At 43.5% G+C, this 23,426-nt stretch overlaps 1 protein-coding gene across 1 annotated transcript in view; it reads right to left on the minus strand.

The window, feature by feature from the left end:
- Window positions 1–23,426, minus strand: part of col7a1 (collagen, type VII, alpha 1) — a 325,194-nt gene that overhangs the window by 116,239 nt on the left and 185,529 nt on the right. The window contains exons 55-68 of the mRNA XM_073072948.1: window positions 21,806–21,841; window positions 21,639–21,719; window positions 20,144–20,179; window positions 19,995–20,039; window positions 16,402–16,473; window positions 16,227–16,271; window positions 14,914–14,958; window positions 13,526–13,567; window positions 10,944–11,024; window positions 10,345–10,380; window positions 8,567–8,602; window positions 6,111–6,191; window positions 5,044–5,079; window positions 2,074–2,145 (exon numbers count right to left, since the gene is read on the minus strand). Of these exons, the coding sequence (XP_072929049.1) occupies window positions 2,074–2,145; window positions 5,044–5,079; window positions 6,111–6,191; window positions 8,567–8,602; window positions 10,345–10,380; window positions 10,944–11,024; window positions 13,526–13,567; window positions 14,914–14,958; window positions 16,227–16,271; window positions 16,402–16,473; window positions 19,995–20,039; window positions 20,144–20,179; window positions 21,639–21,719; window positions 21,806–21,841 (744 nt within the window). The remainder of the gene's footprint in view (window positions 1–2,073; window positions 2,146–5,043; window positions 5,080–6,110; window positions 6,192–8,566; window positions 8,603–10,344; window positions 10,381–10,943; window positions 11,025–13,525; window positions 13,568–14,913; window positions 14,959–16,226; window positions 16,272–16,401; window positions 16,474–19,994; window positions 20,040–20,143; window positions 20,180–21,638; window positions 21,720–21,805; window positions 21,842–23,426) is intronic.

Raw genomic sequence — 23,426 nt, forward strand, 5'->3', positions numbered from 1 at the left:
ATGATATCACAGAGCTAATTTTCTTGTACCAGGGAAGACATTTCTGGTTGGAGACACACAAAATGCTGGAGAAATTCCTGAAGAACAGTCTCGGCCCAAAACATCAACTGTTTACTCCTTTCCATATGTAAAGGGGATTTCTTCTTTTTCTTTGATACTGTGTATGTAATCAAAATGGCTTCTTTGTTTTGTTAAAAGTAGGAATGCTTCTTTGTTGCGAGAGAGTGCTGGAAGCTTGTTTGGGTTAAAATTTACTGATAACGAGAATTGTATTCCTTTGTAAACCAATTGGGATTAATGTTGTTCTTTCTTCTGAGTCTGTAAGCTATTGTTGGCGGGCTTTTGGGGAGATCGGTGCGAGGGGTTGAGAGAGAGAGGACGCGATGCTGTAAGCTGGGCGAGGAACGGACCCCAAGCGGAGGTCCAAGTCCAGGAGGTACCCCGAGGAGAGGAGACGAAGCTAGATGTGCTTGGTTGACCACTTCGGGTGGTCCTAAGCTGCGAGTCGAGGAGTTCGGAGGGGATCGAATGGTGGCCAGAAGACTTCAGTAATTGAGCTCCAATGGTTGTGCACGAAGTGGTTTGGACTTTGATAAGTTTGGCGCCTTTTCTTTATTTTTTTTATATATTCTGTATCGTTATTAATCACTTAGTTATAGTAACCTTTATAAATTGTACTCATTTAATCACATATGGTGTCCTGTTTGTTTTTGGGCGAGGTGGGGACATCACACAGCATCCACACCAGCTGATTACCCAGTTTGGCGGGGCCGAAGGCTGCTCCCCCTAGACGAGAATGAGCTGAGCGAGCCTGAGGCGACCCGGGGGGTTACACATGGATGCTGCCTGGCCTGCTAAGTTCCTCCAGCATTTTGTGTGTGTTGTTCTGGATTTCCAGCGTCTGCAGATTTGCTTGTGCCTGGTGGAACACTCCATTTTACATATCACCACACCTGAAGCTGTTCCTGTCCTCTGGCGAAGGTCACTGCTCAAAGTGTCCTCTTCATTCAAGGATGTGTGATTAGACTGCTGCTCTACCCTCTCTACACTCATGACTGCGTGACCAGGCAGAGTGCAAACACTGTCTATAAACTCTCTGACGACAACTCTGTTGTTGGCAGAATCCCAGATGTTGACAAGGAGGTGTACAGGAACGAGGAAGTTCAGCTGGTTCAGTGGGGTCGCAACAACAACTTTGTAACTGGAGTCAGCAAGACCAAGCAATTGATTGTGGACTTCAGGAAGGGGAAGTCAAGGGAAAAACACAAGTCCTTGTGCAGGAGAAAGTGGGATCAGCTTCAAATCCCTGGTTGTAAACATCTCTGAGGATCTATCCTGGGCACAGCATATTGATGCAATTACAAAGAAGGCACGCCAGCAGCTATACTTCATTAGGAGTTTGAGGAGATTTGATATGTCACAAAAGACTCCAGCTCATATCTGCAGATGTGCCACAGACAGCATTCTGTCTCATTGCATCACCATCTGGTACGAAGGGGCCACTGCACGGGACTGGTAAAAGGTTGGAAGCTCGGCCAGCTCCATCAATGGCACTAACCTTCCCACTATCGAGGATCTTTACAAAAGTCAATGCCTCAAAAAGGCGGCATCAATTGGTTTATTTATCATTACAGAATGTCTCTTTGGTGCTTCCTGCTCCCTCCCTTCTCTCTTTCCCTTTTCCTAATCATGATCCCCCCCCCTCTCTGCCCTCTTCCCTCTCTCAGTCCACAACAGAGACCCATATCAGAATCAGGTTTATCATCACTCACATATGTCATGAAACAAGTTTTTACTTTGTGGCTGCATTACAGTGCAGTACATAAAATTACAACAGTACTGTGCAAAAGTCTAAGCCATTGCACTGTACTGCTGCCGCAAAAAAAAGACGCATTCCATGCCATGTGAGTGCTGATAAACTTGATTCCAATTCAGAATGCAATGAAGAAGAGGCATTCTGACGAGCCCTTGCGCAGCTTCCTGCTGACTAATGGAAGTGTGTGAACCATTAGGTTAGAGGTCTGTGCCACTCCTCTCATAAATCACCATCGAACAAACAAATACAGAACTTACCAGAGGTCCTGGTGGGCCCTGAGGGCCTCTTATCCCCGCTGTTCCTGTCTCTCCCCTAGGGCCGGGCAATCCCTGTGTTGTAAAACCATCAATTAGATTACATGTTTTCACATAAACAAAATTATGAAAGGTATAGACAGGGTAAATACAGGCTTTTCCCACTAGGTTGGGTGAGACTAGAACTAGCGGTAATAGGTTAAGGGTGCAAGGTAAAATATTTAAGAGGAACCTGAGGGGGAACTTCTTCACTCAGTGGGTGGTACAAATGTGGAAAGAGCTGCCAGTGGAAGTGGTGGATGTGGGTTTAACTGTAACATTTGCAGGTGAACCCACATCCATCATTTCCACTGCCAGTGGGAGTTTGGATAGGTACATGGAAAGACCCATTTTTATGTAGTAGCACTCTTTGACTCTATAACATTGAGACCTACTAAGAGCAAAATAGTTCTTACTTACGGAGTTAATAAGAACTTCATGCCTTTTCTTCTCCATACCTAGTCATCATTCTGTGCCATTTCGTATGACGTGAGTGATCACGGTCTTTCTATGACCATGACTGTTCTTGACAAACTTTTCTACAGACATGGTTTGCCACTGCCTTTACGAGATGGGTGACCCCAGCCATTATCAGAGATTGTAATCCTGGCATCAATGGTCACATAACCAGGACTTGTGATATGCACCAGCTGCTCATACGACCAGTATATGGAATGAACTGCCAGAGGAACATTGATACTTGGACAGGTTTTGAGGGATGTGGGCCAAACTTGGGGAAATGCTTTAATGGGAATCTTGGTTGGCCCAGACCAATTGGGCTGAAGTTTACCAACTTGCCAATTGTGTTATTTGTTATTAACGATTGTTTTATCATTTATGTTAAGTACAGTAGATTCCAGTTAACTGGAACACATTGGGACCAGCACATTTTGGTCCAATTAAGCAGCTGATCAAATCAGAAATACAGAACAAATAGAACACGATCAATACTACTATAGTACTATCAAATTGTGTATAAGTTCCTAATAGTCATCGTAAAGAAATTCACTGCCAAGTTCTTTTGATTGACTGTAAATGAACAGAATCAGTGCAGACATCTTGTGCAGATAATGGACTGCCTTCGTACAATGCTTTCAATATTTGCATCTTCCAAATCTTCATTTTAATTGTAACATTGAAGGTAATTGTCAATACCTTCAAATTCTTCATAACTCCTAATTAGCTGAAGCAGTGAAACTGTTTCATTTTCACTCCAGGCTGTTTCTGGCATCTACGAGCCTGAAAGCTTGAAATTGCAGTGAGTGAAACAGTTCTGAATTGTCTTTCTGCTTATTCCATGCCAGCTACCAGTGACAAAAAAAGAGAAATCACTGAATTTTGAACACAAAAATACGCAACTGACGCTATTTAAAAACTGTTTGCTCTAAGCATGGAGTAGAGTCCAATGGCTGCATAAGCACAAGGCGACTGACACTAGTTAGAAACTGCTTGGAAACTGTCTCCTGTCCCAATTAGGCAGCATAATTTCCCAAATGAACAAAGGGAATCCTGGCTATTTTCTTGATTAAGTTTTCTTCTATAAGAGCTGTCCCAAATAAGCAGCTGGTCTGTTAACCAATGGCCTATCAACCCGAATCCACAGTATATAAACTTCATTATGAATAAATAAGACATTTGTAAAACTAGTCACTACCTCTCATGGAGCAACTTGGCAGATACATGTCCTGATCAATAAATGTTTCAAAAGACATTTTAAATCCAGATTGTGCACATTTCTCCTCCACTGCTGAATGATGCCAAGGTCTACTTTTTTTTATTTTTACAAAACTTTATTTAAATACACTGGATAAGAAGTTTCTTCAACCAAGTACTACAAGTGCCTCCCATTTAATTCCACAAACTACTGCCCACTTCATTAGGTTCATGAGCAGAACCTGGCATGGTCTTCTGCTGCTATAGCCCATCCTCTTCAAGGTTCAATGTGTTTTCAGAGATGCCCACCTGCACACCACTGTTGTAACATGTGGTTATGTCAGTCACTTTCACCTTCCTGTCAGCTTGAACCAGTCTGGTCATTCACCTCTGAACTTACTAATTAGTAAGGAGTTTTTTTACCCACAGAACTACTGCTCACTGGATTTTTTTTTGTTTTCACTCCACTCTCTGTAAATTCTCGAGAATAATGTATGTGAAAACCCCAGGAGATCAGCAATTTCTAAGATACTCAAATCACCCCATCTGGCACCAAAAATCGTTCCATGCTCAAAGTCACTTAGATCGCATTTCTTCCCCTTTCTGATGTTCGGTCTGAACAACAACTGAACCTTTAGTCCATGTCTGCATGCTTTTATGCATTGAGTTGCTGCCACATGATTGCCTGATAGGATATTTGCAATAACGAGCAAGTGTACAGGTGGACCTAATAAAATGGCCACTGAGTGTATGTTTAATTGACTCTTATAAAATCACCATTCCAGCAGGTTTTAATAACAAACTCCTAATCATCCTGCAAATCACTTATTTAAGTTGTACTTTACTGATTAAAGAATTTATTTTGGCAGTCCCAGTTTTCCGAAAAATCCTTTACAACCAATTAAATATTTCTGAAGATTTGTCAGAAAAATAAATGTTGCAACAGGGATTTATGCATTGCTATTAATGTCGGTGACCTTTCCAAAGTCTTTGACTAGACTGACTTCAGGTTAATACCAACTAAAGAAGGCGTTAGGGTCACTGACCTAAAAATCCAGTCTAAGATGCAGGTTTTAAGGAATACCTTAGATGAGGAGGGAATTTCAGAGTTAGGGTATAGACAGTGGAACAATACCGACAATGGCAGTTGAGAGGTACAGGAAGTAAGACTCAAGTTTTGGAGTACTCATAAGGTTATAGAGCTGGAGGAGGTAAAGGGTTTCATGAACGAAGTTAGTAGAGTCATGGGTTGGAGCATTCGCCTTTAGTCTTGTTACTTACATCTCTGCCAGGTTCCCCTTGTTTGCCCTGGTCACCCTGTAGAGGAAGTGAAATGAACTCATCAACAAAGTCACCAGACCCATGTTATCAAATGCTCCTCTAAACTCTAATCATCACCGTTGGATGGAAAAGAGAACCATCTGCTTTACTTGTCGCATGAGCATCAAAACATACACCGAAATGCGCCATTTGTGCCAGGAGTGTGCAGAGGGTAGCCCTCAAGCTTCACATTTCTGGTGCCAATATAGCATGCCCACATCTCACTAACTCTTACCCATACAGTACTGTGCTAAAGTCTTAGGTAAATATATATACTGTAGCTAAGATGACTAAAACTTTTGCACAGTACTATATTTATCAATATGGAGTAAGAGAGTGAGTTTGTAAATCTGGTGGGAACAAAGAATGTTGATAATGACGAGGGTGGAGTGCCACAGAAGGGCTATGGGACAGGTGGCGGAGGAGTGTTAAGGAGGGTGGCATGGGTGCAGGCACCCACATCCTCCAGACACCAAGCAAGGTGATTCCAAACAATTGGTTTATTGATAATTACAGAATGTCTCTCTGGTGCTTCCTAATCCCTCCCCTCTCCCTTCCCCTTTTCCCAACCTCTCCCTGCCCCCTTCCCACTCACAGTCCACGATAGAGACCCATATCAGAATCAGGTTTATCATCACTCACATATGTCATGAAATTTATTTTTAATGTGGCAGCAGTACAGGGTGTGACATAAAACTACTACAGTCCTGTGTGAAAATCTTAGGCACACTAGCTATGTATGTCTGCCTAAGACTTTTGCACAGTACTGTATGTCTTTGGGATGTGGGAGGAAACTGGAACACCTGGAGGAGATTCATACGATCATGGAGAGTATGTGGAAACTCTTTACAGACAGCGGCAGGAGTTGAACCCCGATCTTACAGCTGGCACCATAAAGTGTTCCGCTAACCGCTACATGACCGTGCCACTCTACTGGTTTTACTATCTACCTTCCCTTCTGGTCATTTACAAACAGCAAAATCTGTAACTCAATCCCACTGGAAACTTTGGACACGTGTCATACTCACCCTCAGCCCAGGAGACCCTGGGAGACCATTCTTCCCATCAATCCCATTCCTGCCATCCTGTCCAGGTGGTCCTCTTTCTCCCTGCGTTCCAAGAGCAAGGACCGGAGTTAAACTCGTGTCATTATTGTTGTAAGGAAACAATATAGACTACAATTTTCAGTAGATAATACGGCAGGAATTAAAGACAGATTTGGATGGAAATGAATTCTCTGTAGAAGGCACTAAGCAGGTTGAACTCTGCTCCTGGACTTCTGCTCCACTCCAACCTCAGATCAGGAGCAGAGTTTAACACGCAGATGTCACTGCTTCACTTGTTCACGGGGCGAAACTCTACCGTGACAATTTATTTATTTTGTGTATAAGATGATGAGAGGCGTTGATCGTGTGGATAGTCAGAGGCTTCTTCCCAGGGCTGAAATGGCTAGCACGAGAGGGCACAGTTTTAAGGTGCTTGGAAGTAGGTACAGAGAAGATGTCAGGGGTAAGTTTTTTACACAGAGAGTGGCGAGTGCGTGGAATGGGCTGTCATTGACGATGTTGGAGGCATTTACAATAGGGTCTTTTAAGAGACTCCTGGATAAGTACATGGAGCTTAGAAAAATAGAGGGCTATGGGTAACCCGAGGTAATTTCTAAAGTAAATACATGTTTGACACAGCATTGTGGGCCGAAGGGCCTGTATTGTGCTGTAGGTTTTCTCTGTTTCTATGATACAGTGTGGAATAGGCCCTTCTGGCCCAATGAACCCACCTATTTAACACTGGCCTAATGAAAGAACAATTTACAATGACCAATTAACATACTCATGGGGAGGCTTCGGGAGTAAAGCCCAAGGAAAATTCTGGAGCTGGAGTCCCCAAGGCAGAGCTACGTTGAGTTCAACACTAACTGGTAACTCCTGTGACTCTGCCTGTGACAAACCGTATTGGTCTCCGCTGTTCCTTTGGGTTCAGCAGGTACATGGAGAGGGGGAGCTTGCTATATGGGCAACTCTCCTTATTGTACTGCCCTGGCTTTGCATACCTAGACAGTGAGGGCACAACCCGGACTGACAGAGTCCTCTTTTCATTACAATACCAATCTTTAAGAGGCATTTACACAAATACAACAATCAGCGTGGGATCACTGACATATGGATCATCTGGTGACAGGTGTGCAGTTTAAAAAAACCTCATCATCAGCAGGCGTGCATGGGGAGTTCAGGTGGGGTAGCTCTTCTGGTGAAGGGCCTTGTCGTGTCCATTCTGGGGCAGCTTACACACCTGTGGTCCCCGCCGAACCCCCAGCTCTTGCCTGTGGCCTCAAGTAGCCGTTTCCATGTGACAGCGGCCACACCCGGGTGGGCTAATCTAGGTGAGGGTAGCCAGCGGGCCTCATGCCGCGCTGAGATACGGACATTCCTGCCATAGCATGTGAAGTCAGCTTCCTCACACTGGATGGATGACATCTACAGTGAGATTTAAACGCCAGTCGGGTGGTACTACAGTGCTCCATGGAGAGCGAGGGGCACGACAAGGCGGAGGAGACACCATGGTCCTCCACTGCCACAAAGGAAGGCCGCAGTTTGTGATGCTCGTTGGTACCACTGGACCTGGATGTCCGAGTTCGAGAGACTGGATCTGCCTCAGTGCAACAACTGTCTCACTCTAAAAGCTCTCCTGCACAGGTTTCCTGTCATCATCAGACATAGCGGGCAACCACCATGGTCGGAACAGACGCTGTGGGCTGAAAGGCCTGATCCAGTGTTCACCGCACTATATTCTTCCATCTTCTAAACTCAAGTGAATAAAGCCCAAGTGGACCTAATCTTCCCTCATACAGTTGTTCCATGATTCCAGGAATCAGACCAGCAAGACTTCATTGTATTTCTATGACTCACACCGATTTCTGGGGGAGCTGAGCAGGTCAGGCATCTGTGGAGGGGAATAAAGAGTAAACATTTCAAGCCGAGACCCTTCTTCAGGACTGGAAATAGGACGGAAGTCCAAAGCAGCCCCCTTCCTTTCCAGTCCTGATGAAGGACTTCAGCTCAAAATGTAGATGTATTAATTCCCTCCGTAAATATTTCCTGACTTGAGGAGTTCCTCCAGCATTTTGATTGTTGCTCAAGACTTCCAGTGTCTGCAGAACCTCTTCTGCCTGCTGTGACTCTGATAACCATAAACTGGGGGTAGGAAACAGGGATGCACACACAAAGTGCTAGAGGAACTCAGCAGGTCAGGCAGCATCTAGGGAGAGGAATAAAGAGTTGATATTCCAGGCTGAGACCCTTCATCAGGGATCCTTTATTACTTTCCATAGATGCTGCCTGACCTGCTGAGTTCTTCCAGCAATTTGTGTGAGTTTCTCTGGATTTCCAGCACCTGCAGAATCTCTTGTGTTTGGGAATCTCTTGGTGTTTTTTTAGTTTCGAGAACGGAAGATATTAGTATTACTGCAACTTAGGAAGAACTTCACCTTTTCTCCTGGGAATCCTCTTGGACCTTGATCTCCCTAAAGGAAAGTAAAACATTTTTTAAAAACTTAGCAAATGTAAAGATCAAAGTTGAACCTTAAATGTACCTAAAGCCTGAATCTTCTGTGTTTGTGTATAAGATTTATTTCTGTGTGATGAATGAGTGGTATCTGGAATCTGTTTCTGGGGGATGTAGTGAGGGCAGATTTAACTGTACTGTTCTAAAGGAAGCTGAATAAACATTTGAAAGGCAACTATTTGTAAAACTGTTGGTGGAGGGTGGGGATGTCGGTTCATTACACTCACACAAAGATTGTACGGACTCGGAGAGCTACGTAGTCTCTTTCCATGCTGTGACACTGTGATTCATTCACATACTTCACTTTTATCATCAAAATGGTCTTCCTCAGTAACCTCTTCTCATCCCAATCCCATAAGAACCATAAAACATAGGAGCAGAATTAGACCTTTTGGCCCATTGCCTCTGTTCCACCATTCCGGTTCAATCCCATTATCCCTCTCCAACCCATTGTCCTGCCTCCTGCCCGTAACCTTTGATGTCTTTTTCTAATCAAGAACCTATAAACCTTGGCTTTAAATATACCCATGTCCCGCTTGGTGGTGCAATAATACCAGCGCCGGACTCCGGAGTGAAGGTTCCCGAGTTCGAATCCAAGTCGGGTTGAGCGTTGAGCTAGCAACTCAGCCTCGTAAAAACAAGAATAGGTTGCTACGGAAACACCGTCATGACGGTGTTCCAATACCGAGTCAAGGGCTATTCTTCTTCTTCAATATACCCATGACTTGGCCACAATGAATTCCACAGATCCACCAACCACTGACTGAAGAAGTTCCTCCTCACCTCTGCTTTAAAGGACATCCTTCTATTCTGAGGCTGTGCCACGTGGAGAAATTTCCAGCATCTGCAGAATCTCTCGTGTTATTGTGCTATCCCTTTGTTCTATTCCAACACTCATACATTTTAAACATTTATACACAATTCTACGTTTATTAGGAATAAATAAAATTACTAAGGTTAATTAAGGATAAGGATAATTATTAAGGACAAATAAAATTTAAACAATGACCACTGTAATCTCAAACCTTTTCACCGTCTAATGTACAGAGCTTAAATGTGACCTGCAATGTTTGGTGGTAACTTGCCAGATTTCTTTCACCTCCTGAGGAAACAGAGGCGTTCGTGAGCTTTCCTGGCTTTGACATCAATGTGAATGGACCAAGACAGGCTATTGATGACAGGCTCGTGGCCTCAGTCTACCTTGTTATGATCTTGCATTTTATCGTTTGCCTACACCGCACTTTCTCTGTAACTTTTACACTTCATTCTGCATTGTTATTCTAGCTCAATGCACTATTTAGTGATTTGATCTGTATGAACAGTATACAACACAAGCTTTACACCATATTTTATTACATATGACAGTAATAAACCAAGAATTTTCTACTGGAATAAGTCAGCCTTGAATTTAGCAATCAGGACACAGCAGAAGCTGCCAGTTGAGACAATTCAAACAGCAGCAATATTCACCCCATCACCTTCATGCAAACACAGCCCACAGAAACAGCAAGACCAGGAGACGATCAGTGGAAAGGAAGTCACCAAACACCTCCATTCACTTATTGTACCTTGCTGGTTATCCACAGGATGCCAACAATACTTCAAAGCACTGAGTAACTACATGGTCCTGATGTTGAATTGCAAACTGATATGTAGCAGAGAATGGATGCATGCTGTAAGAGTAGAGAATAAGGAATTTACCTGTGGTCCTGGGAGTCCCCTTTGACCCTCCAAACCCTGTCACAATAATAAGATGACATTAATGTATTGTCACAATAGGAAGTGTTTGATAAACAAGCACCCAACAACGAGCTATCCCTCCAAGACTTTCCAATACCAACCTTCCAGGTTCTGTACTCCAGAAATCTTAATGAACATCACAGACATCTAAATTCTCTTTTACCAACTATTTTTCCAAAATAAAAGGCTTTAACGTCAATCAAAGATGCTGGGAGGGAACCTACTGCTCTTGGAGTAGGTAAAACATCGCTGTTCAAAAGGTCTGTAGTGTGCTACAGTGTTCTATGTTCTAAGTTTAGAGTGAGATGTTCTCCAAATTTTAAAGAATGATGGACATAAACTCATCTCTACCCAGAATGAGACAAAAAGTTGAAAGGTCAATTGAATTTTGTCCATTGACTTTGGGGTTGAGTTCATTAAGGGACAATACTGTAACATGTTTAATGTCCAAATCATGTTTGGGGGTGAAATATGTGGAATTCTAAACCTGGTCAATCATCAAGTAACAAAGATTAGTTGAAGTCACAGTACATTGGGAAGAGATTAAGCTTCAAACTTACTCGATCACCAGTTGAGCCTGGGATACCAGGTTCTCCCCGAAGTCCTCTTGATCCAGCTTCACCAGGTTTGCCAGGGTCTCCCTGGAAAATAAACCCAACAACTAATCAGAGGTTGAATTTTGTCACCAACGATCTTCAGTCCATCTCCGCTGGCCTAGAACCTTTGAAAAAAAGACTTGCCTTTGGTTTCTCATTCATTATCTGCCAAAGCAATTGGTAACCAAAGGCTTCATTTTTGAGATGTAATCGTTCATGTGATGTAGGAAACATAGCAACAAATTTGTACATGGTAAGTCTTTTTTTGAAAAATCAAGGCTATGATCAGGTATTGATACAAAGAGATAATTATTTTCAAGGAAATTCCTTTATTCCTCAAAACGACGCAGAAGGCAGGAGAATGGGTTTGAGAGGGAAAATAAATCAGCCATGATTAAATGGTAGAGCAGACTTGATGGGCCAAATGGCCTAATTCTGCTCCTGTGTCTTATGGTCTTATTGTATAATCTTAGAGAGCAAATAACAAAATGCATCATGTATGTACAAATAATGAGTGAAAAATATAGCCTTCCATTGTGGTAATTTCAGAGACATTGGATTCTAGGACCGATTTTAGTTCTGCTTGCTAACTTATGCTTACTTTAGTTTCTTATTTATTTACGCTAACATGGTGGAAGCTAAGGAGAGACCTGATGGATGAAATGAAAGAGAGGATTGGTAGCTTGGGTTAGCTGCTTGTTAGTAGGGTTGCTCACCGAGCCTGGAGGTTGGGTCACAAACATTTCATCACCAGTGTGGAACTGAGCGTTGTTTCTGCTGAGTCCACACGTTTATATTGGTCCGACTCGTTCTGATTGGTTGGCTGCCACACTGGCCACTAGGCTCCACTGGGTCCCGACCAGCCGGATAGCTGAGTGATCTCCGCTATCTTTGTAGCCCTGGTTATCGGTCGTTGTGGGCGTTACTTCCTCGGGCGTCCGCAGCTCGCCCCCTCAGCCCCGAGAATGCGATGGAACCAGAACAAGGGGTCTCACCAATATGAACACAAGTACTCCGCAGAAACAACACTCAATCACATGCTGATGATGTCACCTTGGCTGGTGACGAAACATTTGCGACCTAACCTCCAGACTCAGTGAACAACCCTACAAACAAGCTGACCTGATAGATGTTTATAGAATTAAAAATCTAGAACACTTGAAGGCATAGCCTTAAGGTGAGAGGGGGAAAAGTTTAAAGGGGAAGTGTGGGGCAAGGGTTTTATTTACACAGACCGTGTCAGGAGTGATTAGTTTAATGTGACATCATCTTTTTGGCATAGATGTCATGAACTGTAGGATCTCTTCCTGTGCTGCACTCTTCTATAATCTACTGTAGATCTGTTTCCACCTCCCCTGCAGGAAGCAGTTTACCCATCATAATTAACTTCTTTATTTAAGTGGCTTCTCTCACATCACACTTACATCTTTTGATAAGATTCCAAAATTTCCTGATGTTTGAACTATCTGTAAATGGGTAAACGTTTCTTCCATTTCCCTTCCATTTCAGCCACTCAATTTTCTTGCACCAGCAAACCTCCTCTCAAACATCTTTGCTTCAAAGTCAAGAACCCCAAATTCTCCAGTTTAACCTCATAGCCTGAATCTCTCATCTCCAGAACAACTGGAGTAAATCCATTCTTCAGCCACAGTAGATCCTCACACCCAACCTAAGGTGAGGGGACCACAATTGGACTCAGTATTCCACTGTGGGCTAACTAATGCCTCAATCAGATTCCATAGAGCCTCCCTGTTATTTGTTTGTATGTTTGTATATCTATTTATATATTTATTGACATACAGTGCGGAAGAGGAATCCCGGCCCGTCGACCCACACTGCCCAGCAATACCCCAATTTAATCCTATCCTAATTACAGGATAATTTACAATAATCAATTAAGCTACTAACCAGTATGTCTTTGGACTGTGGGAGGAAATCAGGGCACCTGGAGGAAACCCATGTGGTCACAGGGAGAACATACAAACTCCTTAAAGGTAGTAGTGGGAATTGAACCCGAGTCGCCTGTACTATAAAGCGTTGTGCTAACCACGATGCTGCCATACCGCCCCACTATTGTACTCACAAAGTGCACTGCAGATGCTGTGGTCAAATCAAGACATACAAAAAAGCTGGATGAACTCAGCAGGTCAGGCAGCATCCGTTGAAAGAAGCAGACCCGAAACGTTGACTGCTTCTTCCCACTATTGTACTCTATGTTTCTATTAAAGAATCCCATGATCTCAGTTGATTAACTGAACTTGTAAAGATGGCAGGTTAACATCCTAAAAGGGCATTTGTGAACCAAATAAGGGCTAACATCAATTAATAATCTAGAGGTACAATAAAATACAGTTTGGCAGCTTCAGAGAGGAGTTCCTGAGAACATGTGAATCGCAACAATGAGACAAGTAACACCAAATGCTCGAATCCAGCTGTGAGACAAAGATTGTGTAACCCAATGTAGCTGCAATATATAACAATCCAAAACCCAGGATTGGTGCCTCATGGGGGGATATGGAAGTTCAAGTGAGAACAGCAAACATTACCTTCTGTCCTTTAATACCTGGCACCCCTTCACCATTGTCGACCTGCACAAGAGGAGATGAAGAGTTCAGTGTCAACCAAGTCCAACCACATCCTCACGACCAGAATCCTAAAACTGACCGCGAAGTTTCATGACTTCCTTCTCACTAGATTCAAAGATTGCTTGACAGGGTCAGTGGCGGAAGGTTCACCTACAGTAGAACCTGCAGAGGAGATTTACCATGGTGCTGTCTGGACTAGACAACATGCCTTACCAGGACAGTTTGAGTGAGCCAGGGAATTTTTCGTTGGAGTGAAGGAGGATGAAAAGAGACTTGATAGAAGTACACAAGATAAGAGGCACAGATCACGTGGGTACCCAGGAACTTTTCCACAGGGTGGAAATGGTTAATACAAGACGGCATCATTTTAAGGTGATTGGAGAACAGTATAGAAGGTGGATGTCAGGGATAGTTTTTTTTTAAACAGAGAGTGGTGGGTGGGTGGAGGACCCTGCCAGGGGTGGTAGTAGATGCATATATTAGGGCAGGGGTTCTTAACCTGGGCCCTCGGGGATCTGTGGATAAACTCCAGGGGTCCATGAACTTGAATGGGAAAAAAATTTCCATCTTTATTTTCACTAACCTCTAACTGAAATTTAGCATTTCCATCAATGATGAATGTAGGCAACAAACCACAGTAGTATTAGCAGTCCTTGTGTCACCAATAGAAATCACAGATATTTTCATATCACAGTACAGTTATTACAAATATCTCAAAATATCGTTTGCAGCACGCTCTTCGCTACTTCAAGATTATGGTAATTATTAAATCGAACGTGATCGCATCTTCCTGTCTGCAGATGCTCATGTGATGTAGCTGGCCAACTATCGGGCTTCCCTGTGATAGGGTCCAAAATGGCATGTGTGTTGCTTTGTCCACCCCACGGTTTAATGCTCTTATTCAAGCTAAGCAACAACAGCCTTCACACTGGTGTGTCTTTGAAAAATAATCCAACACGTGTCTATGACAATCCACACACACACCCCTCTACACCAAGACCCCTGGTCTTATTATTTATCCCTTCCCCTCTCCTTTACTCGTTCCCCAGGGCTCAGCCTGCTTCATGTCCAACATCCTCTCTCAACCCCTCTCATGTGCCTGATCCTCACCGATATGATCACTACTACCTCATTCCTGATGAGGGAATATCCTCGGAGTCACTAACTCTGTATTTCTATCCTCCAGCTGATGGGACTTCTTGGACTGACCTTAACCCAAGTCACCCGTTCCACTAAGGTGACAACCTTTTGATGATTATAGAATATCTAACAGGCCGACAGCTTAGAAGTCAAGCAGGTCAACTCAAGTTCAACACAAAGACTTTTCCCATTGGAACTTGTTTACTTACCATCTTTCCTGGAGGTCCTGGAAGGCCTGGAGATCCATTTGATCCCTGGATTAAGAAAGAAAAGATTAAATTAATACTTTTCCATTTTTTTCCTCAGTACCCACTGTCTAACTACTCCAGCATGGAGCTTAGGACCATGCATGCTTCTGAGTGGCCAGCCAGGGGGCCTATTCACTGTATAGTTGGTTTGTTGGTTGAATTGTTTTGGTCATACAATCTTTTTTTTATTTAGAGATACAGCACAGTAACAACCCCTTCCAATCCAAAGAGCCTGCGCCACCAATTGCACCCATGTCAGCAATTCGCCTACTAACATGGAACATGGGAGGAAAACAGAGCATTGAGAGGAAGCCCTTACGGTCATGGTCAGCATTGGAACTGAACCCAGGTCACTGGTGCTGTAATAGTGTTACTCTAACCACAATGCTACTGTTATGATGGACATTCACTTTCCAGGGACTGAGAGGCTTATTGCTAACATCGGCTTTCTATTACAGCAGCATGACCTTTCTTAAGGGTCAAAGTCGTTTGTGACAAAATTAAACTTCTGCGAATATTCTTTGTTCAGCTTCTTCCCATAAACAGGAACCAGTCTTCAGTTCTTAATGCAAATTGCAAAAAATAATCAATCTGAAGTTAAAACTATGCAAATAAACAGCACTGTCTGTTTGATAAGGAGGGAGCACAGACTGACGGACCATAGCATGGTAGTAATTGCTCAGGGTTGCAGAGTAAGACAATGGGGCTATGTTAATTGGGTCTGCATTAAAGCAGACTACACTGGCTAAGTTATTTAGTTTAAGGAAGCTGCAGAATCAGAATCAGGTTTAATATCACCAGCATATATCATGAAATATGAGGGGTGATTGATAAGTTCATGGCCTAAAGTAGAAGGAGTCATTTTTAGAAAACCTAGCACATTTATTTTTCAACATAATCCCCTCCTACATTTAAACACCTAGTCCAGCGGTCGTGGAGCATATGGATCTTGGACCTCCAGAAAGTGTCCACAAATGGGTCATCGATAAGTTTGTGGCCTAAGGTAAAAGGAGATGAGTTATACAGCTCTTGTTACATGCACATGCAGTTCAACTCTTTGAGTGATTATACAGAAAGTTTGAAGTTAATAACTCATCGGGGTGATTGATAAGTTCATGGCCTGAAGTAGAAGGAGATGAGATAATAAACCGGATTCTGAGGTCACACTGGGAATTTCATGGGTTTGCTTTCAGATCTCCATCAGTTCCCTCAGCAGTTTCTCTGTAATTGTGCTTCTCCAATATCCTCTATTTTAATACCCAGAATATTCTTACCTTTTCGCCCTGGTCTCCTTTCGGGCCCACGGGGCCTCTAACTCCCTAAAGCACAATGAAAGAAGAACAAAATTAGTGATGTGAACGTGCTGAAGGAATGGCATATTTGCAGTGAACCAGGCGGGACAGCGGAGGGATCCAGGAGTAAACTCAGAGTCAGGTTGACACAACTCACATTTCTCCCAGGTTCTCCCAGCTCGCCGGTACTTCCCTTCTCTCCTGGTCGGCCATTAGCTCCCGGGAAACCCTAAAAACCAGAAGAACATTTTAGACCATAAGACAAAGGAGCAGAAATAAGTCATTTAGCGTATCGAATCTGCTCCACCATGCAATCATGTCTGATTTATTATCCCTTTCAACCCCATTCTGCTGCCTTCTCCCCATAACCTTTGATCTAAACAAGATCGATGTCCACTTTAAATATATTTTCAAACAACCTCACGTGTGAACTGCTGAATCAGTTTTTAAAATTCCTAAAAAGTTGGCTTTACTTACAATCAGGGACCTTCAGAAATCAGGAAGAATGGTTTTGTTTTCAGTTTTATAGTGTGATATTAAAACTATAATGACACTAGAAAATAACAAATGATACATAGAGTCATAACCATGGAAACAGGTCCTTCGACCCAACTCTTCCATGTCAACCAATATTCCATTCTAATCTAGTCCCATTTGCCTGCACTTGGCTCATATCTCTTTATTTGGCTTCTGTCGGCCAGGGTCTACCATTGACGTAGTGTCCTAGTTGTCTAGATACACAAGCCAGGGCAGTACAAATATGGAGAGCAAGCTGTTGCCCCTGCAGCAGGCTCCCCTGCTCCACACATCGGATGAACTTAAGGAAACAGCAGAGACCGATACAGTTTGGCACCAGCAGCATCCCAGGAGCTGCCACTCAGCGTTGAACTCAATGTAGGACTGTCTTAGGGACTCCAGCTTCGGATTTTTTCCTCAGGGTTTACTCCCAAAGCCTTCCCTATGAGTGGGTATAGCCACAAAGCAGCAGAGGTTTGAGATCAGAGTTTTCCTTCTCCTAGATCTGCTGCCAACCACAGCTGATGAGCGCCATCTGCCTGAAGTGACTCAGTCTAAGGTGCCAGTAACCCGCCTTTGCCCCTTCTTCAGTCAGTAGAAACAGTTCTGCTGGGCTTATTTGCTCAGCCACACGTGAAAGGCAGAAGCAGGACTTGGCTGTCAGAGGCTATTTGAGTTTCACACCATTGGGAGCATTTAATAAGTAGTGGGAGCTTATCCCCACTACCTCCCCTGGCTATAACAACTTTTCCCTATCCATGTGTCTGTCCAAATACTGTCAATGTACCTGCCTCAGCCCTTCTTCTGGCTTGTTCCATACACTGACCACCCTCTGGGTGAAAATGTTGCTCCTTAGGTTCCTATTAAACCTATGCCCTCTAGTTCTTGATTTCCCCAATCCTGGGCAAAAGACAGTCTGCATTCACCCTATCTTTGCCCTGAATGTTTTAAACACCTCCATATCTCACTCCTCATTTCCTATGCTCCAATGCCAAAAGATCCAACCTGCTCAATTTCTTTTTATAACTCAGTACAAGCCCTGAAAACTCCTTGTAAATCTCCTTTGCACTGCGTGCAAGGATAGCCTACCCGAGAAAACTCTTCTTTGTTTACATGGACTTTAGCAAGGTCTTTGACAAGATCTCATAGAGGAGGCTGGTCAAGAAGATCCAGTCGCTTGACATTCAGGATTAAGTAGTAAACTGAATTTGACACTGGCTTTGTGGGAGAAGTCAGAGAGTGGCAGTGGATGGTTGCCTCTCTGACTGGAGGCCTGAGACTTGTGCGATCGGTGCTGGGTCATTTGTTGCTTGTCATCTAAATCAACGATCTGGATGATATGTGGTACACTGAATGAGCAAATTTGCAGATGACACCAAGATTGGGGGTGGAGTGGACAGTGAGGAAGACTATCAAAGCTTGCAGCAGGATCTAGATCAGCTAAAAAAAAAACAGCTGGAAAATGGCAGATGGAATTTAGTGCAGGCGTGTGTGAGATATTACATCTTGGGAGGACAAACCAAGGTAGGGCTTACACAGTGAACGGTAGGGCCTTGATGAGTATAGTAGAACAGAGAGATCTGGGAATATAGATCCACAATTTCTTAAAAATGGCATCACCGGTAGCTAGGGTCATATTAAAAAAAACATTTTGGCACATTGGCCTTCATGAAGCAGGACACTAAGTATAGAAATTGGGATGTTATGCTGATGTTATACAAGATGGCAAGAGAACGGCTATACTTTATTAAGAGCTTGAAGAGATTTGGCATGTCAACAAATACACTTAAAAACTTCCATAGTTGTACCATGGAGAGCATTCTGACAGGCTGCATTACTGTCTGGTATGGAGGGGCTACTGCACAGGACCGAAAGAAGCTGCAGAAGGTTGTGAATCTAATCAGCTCCATCTTGGGTACTAGCCTAACAAAGCACCCAGGATATCTTTAGGGAGCGGTGTCTCAGAAAGGCTGCGTCCATTATTAAGGACCTCCAGCACCCAGGACATGCCCTTTTCTCACTGTTACCATCAGGTAGGAGGTACAGAAGCCTGAAGGCACACACTCAGCAATTCAGGAACAGCTTCTTCCCCTCTGCCATCACATTCCTAAATGGACATTGAAGCTTTGGACACTACCTCACTTTTTTATAAATATACAGTATTTCTGTTTTTGCACATTTTAAAAAATCTATTCAATATACGTAATTGATTTACTTGTTTATTTATTATTATTTTTCTCTCTCTGCTAGATTATGTACTGCATTGAACTGCTGCTGCTAAGTTAACAAATTTCATGTCACATGCCAATGATAATAAACCTGATTCTGATTCTGATTTTGGTGAACCTTTTTGGAGTATTCTGTGCAATCCTGGTCACCTACCTACGGGAAAGATATCAATAAGATTGAAAGAGTGCAGAAAATTTTTACAAGGATGTTGCCAGGACTTGCGGACTTTAGAGTTTTATATTCTCTGTTTTCCACTCATTTTTTTCTAGCTGTTTGCAAGATTTTCCACTGAGGATGGGCGAGACTTGAACTAGAGGTCATAGGATGAAAGGTGAGACATCTAAGGGGATCCTGAGGGGGAACTTCTTCCCTCAGAGAGTGGTGTGAGTGTGGAACAAGTTGCCAGTGGATTGGGTGGATGTGAGTTCGATTTCAACAGTTGGATGAGCACTAAGATGGCAGGGGTATAGAACATAGAACAATACAGCACATTACAGGCCCTTCAGCCCACAATGTTGTACCAACCCTCAAACCCTGCCTCCAATATAACCCCCCACCTTAAATTCCTCCATATACCTGTCTAGTTGTCTCTTAAACTTCACTAGTGTATCTGCCTCCACCACTGACTCAGGCAGTGCATTCCACGCACCAACCACTCTCTGAGTGAAAAACCTTCCTCTAATATCCCCCTTGAACTCCCCTCCCCTTACCTTAAAGCCATGTCCTCTTGTACTGAGCAGTGGTGCCCTGGGGAAGAGGCACTGGCTGTCCACTCTGTCTATTCCTCTTAATATCTTGTACTCCTCTATCATGTCTCCTGTCATCCTCCTTCTCTCCAAAGAGAGAAGCCCTAGCTCCCTTAGGTCCTCCCTTATGGAGGACCGTATGTGGCCCAGGTGCAGTCGATGGGACTAGACGCAGACTAGATGGGGCTGTTTCTGTGCTGTAGTGCTCTATGACTGTATGAAATAAAGTGCAGTCAGTTAGAGGATGTAGAGATGTTACCTGAAGTCCTCTCTCTCCAGTGCGCCCTGGCGGTCCTGTGTCTCCCTGGTAAAGAGTAGACAAGGCAATTGCTTAGTTATTTCATGACTAGAGTCAGGAAGAGGAACAGTTTAAAATTCCAGAGACAGGAGTTTTAACAATGATATTACCGGTCTTCCGTCCTCTCCTTTGTTTCCCTTTTCGCCCTGGAAACAAACAAACACAAGTGAGCCATGGAACCCATCCAATCTGCATTCTCGGTCAGCACAGAGTGCCAGAAAGGACATAGTGAGATACTAAACCAGTTCAGCCTGGTTCAGTTCCTGTCTACCCTATCACTGTGGATGGGTGAACACTGCACCCACATGGCACAGAGAAGAGTAGGATAAGCAGGCCCAGTGTCTAGGCCAACATTCAGCCCCCAGTCCTCTCATCCTTTCACTACCCCTCTGAGCCAGAACAATAAAACCCAGATCATCGTGGCTTGGGCTATTCTCTTCAAATCTGATACATTTTTCTGCAAAATATGGAGATCCAACCAATTCTCATTTTGAGTATTTGTATGACCAAAGCATATCTGTGCAGGAAGGACCATTCAATTTCATGAAACAATCCCATGGGAGTTCATCGCTCTACCAGAATTTGAGCAGCATCCAAGGAAATTTATTTAGTTCATGTGGCTCTTTGCCATCTGTGAAAAGCACTCATCTGACTGCACCTCCCAAACCAGGGTAGGACATACACAACCCACAGAGGAGTGTGGCAGAACTGAGCGATCTGGGCGCAGACCCATAGTTCCTTGAAAGTGGTGTCACATGTACTGTAGATTGGGTCAAAAAGAGAGCACATTGGCCTTCATAAATCAAAGTATTGAGTACAGGAGTCGGGATGTTATAATTAAGTTGTATAAGATGTTGGTGAGGCCTAATTTGGGGTATTGCATACAGTTCTAGTCATCTATCTGCAGGAAAGATATCAATAAGATCGAAAGAGTGCAGAGAAAATTTACAAGGATGTTGCTGGGACATGAGGATCTGAGTTATAGGTAAAGGTTGAAAAGGTTAGGACTTTATTCCTTATAGTGTAAGAAAATGAGGGAAGTTCTAATAGAAATTTTATGAAGGATATAGATAGAGTAAATGCAAGTAAGCTTTTTTCACTGAAGTTTGGTAAAACTGGAGGTCATAGGTTAGGGGTGAAAGGTTAAATATGTAAGGGAAACCTGAGGGAGGATTTCTTCAGTCAGAGGGGAGTGCAAGTATGTTATGAGCTAACAGAGGAAGTGATGGATACAGGTTCAATCTCCTGTATTTAAGAGAAATTTAAGAGAAATGGACATAGGGACATCGAGAGCTATGGTCAAAGTGAGGGGGGTCAATAGAACCAGGCAGAATAATAGTTTGGTGCAGAAGAGATGGACCAAAAGTCTTTTTTTCTGTGCTGTAGTGTTCTATGACAGTATGAAGGACAAGGGTAAGAGGTGATGGTAACACCAACCCTGGAGATCCCTCCCACCACCACCAACATCCTAAGCATCTTGACACTAGAAAAATATTGTCATCTGACAAAGGCATTTTCCTTAACAGGAATGTCACCAGCATTTCAAGAAGATGGTTCACCACTGGCTTAAGCAATCTAAAATGGTGAGCTTTACAAAACCCTCACCTCTTTACCCTGGGGTCCAAACCCTCCAGGTGGTCCTGTTTTACCGGGCTCCCCCTTCTCTCCCCGTGATCCAGTTTCTCCCTGCAAAACAAGTCACTATTAACCACCATTTAAAAGCAGAGTCTTTGGAAACAGTCAAGGCTTCCATTGCCACAATAATCACTTACCTTTTCTCCTGGCCTACCAGAGAGTCCAATGTTACCCTAAAGGGAGGGTGGGGACAGACCACAGACATGTTAATCACAGAATCACAGAGATGTTTCAGCACAATAGAAGTCCATTTGGCCCAATGCATGTCACTCCACTTGCGTAACTATCAGTCCCACCCCCACACTCTATGCCTTCCACATTATTCTCCTCGGGCACCTAATTCACTTTGGGAACTCACAGTAGGCTCTGTTTCCACCAGACCTATAGACAGTGAAACTCTAGATCCCAACTAATGTCAAATTAAAAAAAATCTTTTTCCTTGAGTCTTTGCCCTAGATTTTATAGCTGTGTTCCCTGGCCAATCTGCTCATGTACATTGCAACTCTAGCCTTGCATACCTTTATCAAACAGGTGCTCAACCTTTCCTGAAGCAAAAATAATTGCTCTAAATCGGAAGATGAAATTCCTCATCTCTAGAACCATCTCTCACTTTCTTCCTAAACTCCGGTGCACAGAACTGGCCACACTTCTCCTGCTACACCTCAATGAGACTTGCTGGCATCTGTACCTCATGTTCAGGCTCCAGCACCAACCAGAAAGTCCATCTGTGGTGATAGAGTTATCTCATTGGAGACAAGCCATTTAACCTATGTAATCTGTGCAAGGGTTTTACTCTCCTCTTGAACAAATGGTGAGGATGTTTCCGAAAGTGGGTCTGTCTAGGATCAATGGGCACAACCTCAGAATAGAGGGGCATCCATTTTGAATGAAGATGAGGAAGAATTTCTTTAGCCAGAGAGTGGTGAATCTGTGGAATTCATTGCCCCAGGTGACTGTGGAGGCCAGGTCATTGGGTGTTCATAAGGCTGAGGTTGATAGATGCTTGATAAGTCAGGGTGTGAAAGTTTATGGGGAAAAGGAAGGAGAATGGGAGTTTGAGAGGGAAATGGATTGGCCACGATCAAATGGCGAAGCAGACGCATTTGGCCAAATGGCTCAATTCTGCTCCTCTTAAACATCCTTGATCACATCTATCTGTTCACTTCCAGATGGTTTCAGACCCTTTGCTGTTATCACTTGTTTGATGAATTCCATCACCAAGATCAGATGGATATTCCAGAGCCTGACAACCCTTCTGATGAAGGGTCTCGGTTCAAAATGTGAAATGTTGGGGGAAGTCAGCTGGTTAAGCAGCACCTGCAGGGGAGAGAGGAACTGATGATGTTCCAAGTTCAAGTCCTGTATCAGGACTGAGAGTGGAGAGGAAGGATAACTGATGTAAGGACGAGAGGGAGAAGTGCTGAGACAGCGGCCAGTGGGTGACAGGTGGATCGAAGTTGAGAATTTTGACCAGGAATTGGTGAAAACTTCACCAGGCTATTACGAAGTAGCTGTGGGAGTGGACTCAGAAAGAATGGCCTCTTTCCGTGCACTGTTATGTTTGTAGTTGAGCGAATACTGAAGACTCAGACTCAGGTTCATTCCCGTATCGCCCGTAAATCAAAATATACGGTGGATGTGTCATTTGTGTTAACAACCAACACAGTCTAAGGATGTGCTGGGGGCAGCCCACAAGTGTTGCCACACATTCCAGCACCAACATAGCATACCCACAATGTACAGCAGAGCAGCACAGAA

Source organism: Hemitrygon akajei, chromosome 19, assembly GCF_048418815.1.
Source record: "Hemitrygon akajei chromosome 19, sHemAka1.3, whole genome shotgun sequence".
NCBI classification, from domain to species: domain Eukaryota; kingdom Metazoa; phylum Chordata; class Chondrichthyes; order Myliobatiformes; family Dasyatidae; genus Hemitrygon; species Hemitrygon akajei.